Source organism: Asparagus officinalis, chromosome 8 (genome assembly GCF_001876935.1).
Source record: "Asparagus officinalis chromosome 8, Aspof.V1, whole genome shotgun sequence".
NCBI lineage: Eukaryota > Viridiplantae > Streptophyta > Magnoliopsida > Asparagales > Asparagaceae > Asparagus > Asparagus officinalis.
This window is the reverse complement of record NC_033801.1, coordinates 16,848,654-16,855,102: the sequence shown is the minus strand read 5'-3', so window position 1 is coordinate 16,855,102 and position 6,449 is coordinate 16,848,654. Positions and strand designations below refer to the sequence as shown.

At 39.2% G+C, this 6,449-nt stretch overlaps 1 protein-coding gene across 2 annotated transcripts in view; it reads left to right on the top strand.

The window, feature by feature from the left end:
- The window catches only part of LOC109819726 (CWF19-like protein 2), a 9,460-nt gene continuing 5,856 nt past the window's right edge, over nucleotides 2,846–6,449 (top strand). The window contains exons 1-5 of one of the 2 annotated variants that reach the window (XM_020385572.1): nucleotides 2,846–2,932; nucleotides 3,137–3,198; nucleotides 3,326–3,412; nucleotides 3,508–3,790; nucleotides 4,001–4,149. In XM_020385572.1, the coding sequence (XP_020241161.1) occupies nucleotides 3,368–3,412; nucleotides 3,508–3,790; nucleotides 4,001–4,149 (477 nt within the window). In that variant the 5' untranslated portion in view covers nucleotides 2,846–2,932; nucleotides 3,137–3,198; nucleotides 3,326–3,367. The remainder of the gene's footprint in view (nucleotides 2,933–3,136; nucleotides 3,199–3,325; nucleotides 3,413–3,507; nucleotides 3,791–4,000; nucleotides 4,150–6,449) is intronic. The other variant, XM_020385570.1, reaches the window with a different exon arrangement.

Sequence of the window (6,449 nt, the reverse complement as noted above, 5' to 3'; positions counted from 1 at the left end):
TTTGAGGACTTTTTTTAAGGTCTGAAACAAATCTCAAATGGAGAGACAAGAGAAGGAAAGTAAGGTATCGCAACAGCAGCCGACAAGCATTATTGATCTGTCATTTTGCACCCCCACGCTAAATCATTGAGACCTGGGCAATCGACAATTGAATAAATCTCACTCTTGGTCGACGACCACCATGTTGATTACTACTAACACGAGAAGCACATCATGAAAAAGACGCTTACATCTGTTTGAAACTGAATGCAACCACAAGAGCAATTATACAAGTGTAAATTTACAGGAAAAACGAAAGCAATGTTTGAAACTGAATGGCAATATAAATGTTGGCAAAGCCATCTTGTTGGGTCCAGGACTCTAATACATAAATGCATAATTTATCACATGAATAGAGATCCAAACATAAAAGAGCATATATCTGGCATGCTATCAAGAAGAAACAACCACAAACAAACATCTGAAATAGAGAGAGTGTAGGCTGTCTAAAAATAATAGAAGATAGCTGATTCCCCATCAAACACTGATGATGGAAGTTACAATTGGACGACTTCCAGAAGGCTACAATTTGAAGATTTTCACATGTCAAAGGGCTAAAGCAAAGATTACAAAACGACGATCTTTAACAACGCTCCGACAGAAAGAGATTATAAATTGACGATCTCTTCAAACCAAGACGTGGAAACCCTCTCTGCGTACCATCTTCAATACACAACACCAATTTGATCACCTACGCCGCTTCAACAGCTATAAACACGAATGCAGCTTCTTATGTGAGATGATTGATCTTGATGGCTGTGACAACAACATGACTAATATTATGTTAGCAACCATTAGAGGTGTTGATGAGCAGTGTAATGATATTTGACACACTCAGTGGAGATCATGACCTGCAGTTGATAGAGCGTTATTGAGATGCCTCAATTGTCACAAATGGCCTGAATAAGACCTTCTTTACTGGTCTTTGGTGTCATCCATATATAAATACAGAGAAATCTAAATACTACAACAATCAACAGCTCGAACGCAGCTCCAATCGCTGCCAAGCACAGCTCGAACGCAGCTCCAATCGCTGCCAAGCACAGCTCGAACGCAGCTCCAATCGCTGCCAAGCACATCTCGAACACAGCTCTCCATCGCTGCTCAACGTAGCTCATCATCACTGTCGAACGCAGCTCTCCATCGCTGCTCAACGCAGCTCATCATTGCTGTCAAACGCAGCTCCAACTGACGTCGAACGCAGCTCAATATAGCTGCAGAACGCACCTCCAGATGCTGCGTTCAAACACAGAATTTAGGCCAGAATGCATGTCAAAGCTCTGACCTGTTCAAACACGATCCAGGCGGTTTCGAAGACCGCTCTTCACCCACGATTTGAGGAGTGGCTTAAGTGGGTTGTTACACCCGATTAATGGGGTAACTAAACCCCTACTTAGGTGCGGTCATATTTCCCAGAATCAGAGAAAGAGGATCAACTCTTTACACAGTCTGGGGAATCAACATCCAGAGAGGAGTTTAGGCATTAACTACTTGGCTTATTAACCGAATCATCTTCGGTTCAAACAACTCTAATACTGTTATTAGAGTCTGTTGCTAAATCACGAAACTCATCAAGAGTTATCAATCAGACAAGACTGTTGTTCCAGTGAGTATAGATATTCGGATCGTCAACGAGAAGCAAACTCGACGCAAGCATTCGAGGGAGGCATCTCATCGCTACCGTGAAGAACCCAGAATTAAACAAAGGGGAGAATCCAGATCATTCTCTTCTCTTTTGTAACCAGGAATCCAAATTGTAATCGAGAGTTGAGAGAGTTGTAATCATTCTTTTTCTAAGCAGTTAGAGAGAATAAAATCAAACGCAATTCTTTCCTTATATTCTTTTTATTACAAAATTTCCGACAAACAGAGAGTAATTTAATTACCAAACAGGCCAGTCAACAACAAACCACACCACTGCAATGGCAGTTAAATTTTCACGATGCAATGCATGGAAGCTACAAATTGTTACAGTACTCTAAACCATTGTATCCTCACATGAATTACACCATCGGTAGTTTCCCACCTGAAGAGAGCACATGAAGACCAAAATGCGTTTTTTCCATAATTTAACAAGGGCAAATAGACAAACCTCCTCACAATTTTTGGTTCAAATGAAACATAAGGGACCTTGACCTGCTGGTCTTATAACATTTTGATGCAGATGTGCAGCTAATTTTAGGCTTTGATCCCTCGACGGCGGTCGCCCTTCCGGCTCCAAGAACAAGCCCAAGCCCCCCATCATCGTCACCCGCGAAATCCCCACCTCCCTCAGCTCAACCCTCATCGAGATCTCCCTTTGGCACTGAGCTCGTCGCCGCCATCTCCTCCCTCGCCGTCGCCGCTAGCGCGACATCTCCGTCCTCGCTGCAGCAAGCCTCGTGGTCGGCGTCTGTCTCCAACAGCCCTCCGGTGCCGTCGTGACCCTCGTCTAGCAGTTTGAGATAGTTTGCTTGTCGGGGTTGTTTCTACGAGGGGATTGGTTTGAGCGTGAGAAGAGAGGAGAGAGAGGGCAGACAGTTTTTGGGTAATGGTGTAAGGGTAGTTTTTAGTTTTGTAAAAAAAATTCTCACTGTGCTGCATTGGGAATGTAACTAGGGCCTGAAACATCATACATTTATGTCTTTGGGGTTTTGGCACGCAAAAAAAAACGTGGGGCCTGGTGACATCCCTTTATTTTTTTGGGCATTAACACAATTTTCCCAAAAATAAAACACGAATTTTGGGGATCAAAGTTAAAGACTTTGGTGAACTTTGGAGTATTTAAGTGCAAACAACCAAAATCCGACCCGTTATCAAAGAAAAGCCCCAATCTGGCGTTCTCTCGTGTCCCCTCTTTCGATCCTCAACTCCGTTTTCTCCCGCTTCAGAGAAAATTCCCACTGCAGTCGAGGTAAATTTTGATTTCTTAAATGGGTTTCTCTTCTCTACTTTGTTTTCTCTGCAAGTTTTGGCCTTTGCCCTCTTTATCAGCTTTTAGCAAAGTTGTCGCCTTTGATTGCTTGAGAACTCGTGCCCGTAGCTAGGTTTTCAAGCTTGGCGACCGGGATTTCTTGGGTTTTTGCGCTTATTCTCTCTTGCAATCTTGCCCTTTCAGATCCTCGAATATTTTAATTGCATTAACAATATCTTGGAATCGTGGGTCTCTTTCTATTTCTAGTAAGCTCCTAAGATTTGGCGTTTACCAGAGTTTAATTGGATTGGTTTTGTAAAAACATACAAAATTTTGACAATCTCGGTATTGCTTACGTAATATCACTTAGAATTTATCAATTTCCCTTCTCAGATTCCTCGCTGCTGTAACAATTAGACCTTCAAGCTGGGAGAGATGCTATCTGGAATTAAGATTATACCGAGGGATCAACTTAATAAAGTACGAAACAATTTCTCTCCCGTTGATGTTTCTTCTTGTTTTGTTAACTGATATTTTCGTTGTTTTTACGCCTTTCTTTTACTTCGTTTGTGAAGGCGGATTCTGATGAAGAGATAAAAAGTTCGACGAAGAAGGAGAAGAGAGAGAGGAAGAAGAAAGATAAGAGGAGGAGTAGTAGGAAAGAGAGGGAGTACACTTTGGATTCTGATGACGATGGGTCCAGTTCTTTGCGGAGTGGGAGCGAGAGTGAAGAAGAGAGGCGGTCGACGAGGAAGAGGAAGGGGAGAAGAAAGGAGAGAGATTTAGAGGATTGCAGTTCCTCTGATGAGTATGAGAAGAAAAAGGGAGGAAAGAAGAAGGAAAGAAATGAATTATCAGGTAAATTTCTTCAAGTTAGGATTTTGTTGATGGAATCTCTTATGTGTGATATGCAAATGAAAATTGAGGAGTGCTGATGGGATAGAATAAATGCTCAACTATATACTATTCTTGTGAATGGAAAAAGCTGTGGTTTGTAGTGTTGTGATTTTTTTTAAACTTGTCATCAGCTTGTGCTTTGTCTTGTGAATTCACCCCTTTTGCTCATAGATGATGGAGATAGAGGCCTCTTTTCTCAAAGAGAGAAGGAACTTGCGAGGAAGGAGATAGGATTGGAGTGGATGCTTTACTCAGGACGGACAGTTGATAACAATGCAGTGAGAAATGAAATCGAGCATGAAGAGCCTCAAGTTGAAGAGGTAGGAGTTTTCCTCTCTCTACCAAGCCATATGATCCCTACTTGTATAGAAAAACACACATCTTGTGCTTTTAGTTTTCACAAAATAGGCTGAATTTGTCCGATTCTGACTAAATTTCAGCAGTCTTGAATTTTTTATACTCTTAAACGTTGATTTCTCTACCAAGATATTAGCAGTCATACTTCATGATAATATCAAAAGTTGCTTTATCTCACTCTAGTTAAAATCTATAATGAATTATTTAATAACATGTATTATTCTCCTTACTGTATCTTCATTATTTTACCAGGCCATGGAGTTTCACATTCTTAGATGATGTGCCATAATCTCTATTAAAGACCCTGTTTACATATTTCATATGGTTACTGCAAAATCTCTCGTTTTCATTTTACCTTTACATGTTGGTAAATATATTGGTTTAACAAATGGTAGTATCAGGTATCACATGCACAATTTGGTAGAACAGCTATTTTTGAAGTATCAGCCAGTGTTGTAAATAGCGGCCAATAGCGGGGCTATAGCGGCGCGAATAGCGGTCGCGGCCCTTCAGCGCTACGCGTAGGGGTTTCGCGGCTGGCTTAAGCGGGAAAATCCGCTATTCATTCGAATAGCGCGTAAAAGCGGATTTTAGCGGGTTAAAAGCGGGTTTTCGCGGTTAAAAGCGGGTTTTCGCGGTTAAAAGCGAATTTTCGCGGTTAAAAGCGGCTAAACCCGCTAAACCCGCCACACATATTATGATGCTATATTTCTTGAATTTCTTTATAGTTTCATTCATACAACAAGCTTATTAATTGTTATTTATTGATAATATAAGAAATTTACAACTAATTGAATTTTTAGATTTTTTATGAATTTTCTTATTATTTAGGATATTTAAATATATTTAAATTTGATCGCTATTTGACTGTGCGCTATTTGCCGCGATTTCGCCGCAATAGCCCGATATAGCCTTAGCGGTACCTCGCCGCGACGCGCCGCGATCCGCTATCAGCAACCTTGGTATCAGCAATATCAACATATATCAGCCATATAGTGGATTTTAAGAATGTCAATCTAATAGTTAATGTCATCAATGTTAGCAAATAACAACTAACGCATACCAATACCAGCTAATGACACAAAAAATCTACGATGCTAGGTAGAAAAAATTGATTTTGTAGTGTTAGATTTGGGAGAAAAGAATCCCATGAATGAAAAGCTTGTGATTAAACTCTTTAGTTATTCATGTAGTGTTACTTCTGATCTAAGTTTCGAGACTTCCCATATCTATGCAAATAAAGGTGAATTTAATTCATGAGTCATACTGAGATTTAAACATTGCGTTGAGGCTTGAATCATACGTCATAATTGCAAGATGAAGTACTTAACTTTAAGATGTAAATATGACTTCATGTGTCTAGATTCGTGTTTTTAAAGCTCCCATAAATTTTCCACATGAAAGTCTATAGTACATCATAATTACGGTGACAGTTCAGAAACAATTATTAAAAGTTAAAACATAATATTTTCGAAGGAGTGTGAAGCATAATAAAGTTTTGAGCGTTGATTGTAATCATGTGATTTAACAAATTTTCTATGAAATCCCGCTATTTCTGCCTGATGATTGAATGTCTTTCATTTGCCGCTCTTTAATTATATTTTAATCTACTGATTATTGGGATATAGGTGGCTTGGGATGTCTATAAAATGTCAATATCTTCACCCTTCCTGTTCCTGTTAGAATTAAAAGAATCCATGGTAAATATTATGTACGAGTTTAGTTAAGGTTGAGAACTGTATACAATAGTTTGCCTTCATAGTTAAATTTGAGAAAATACTTGTAGAGTGGCAAAACTTTAATAATGTTATACCAGTGATTCAGTGAAAACTTGTTAAATTATCTGTCTCATCGTTTGTGATTATTCATTTATAAGAATGTGATTACCATTTTAAATAACTTTTCTGTACTTTGGGACTCTTAGTATTTCACATGCTTCTTTTTTTTATAAGTATTTCACATGCTCTTGTGATATTTAAATTACTTTTATCATAAATGAAGAAACTTATTATAAACAGGCTTTTCAGCAGGTGGTTAGCCATTCCTGTCAGAATAGGTTCAGTCAGGAATGACAAGCTTCACAAAAAGGTGTTTAGAGTTTCTTCTAGAGCATTGGTCTACCTGACATCAATTATGAACTTACTATATTTTTGTTCCAAGGATCTTGCCAGTGCAACTATATCAAGTGAGAAGCCTAGGATAGTTGATGGCTGGTTGGTAGCCTAACATTCTTTGAATATGCCTTTAAATCTTGTAAAACAAA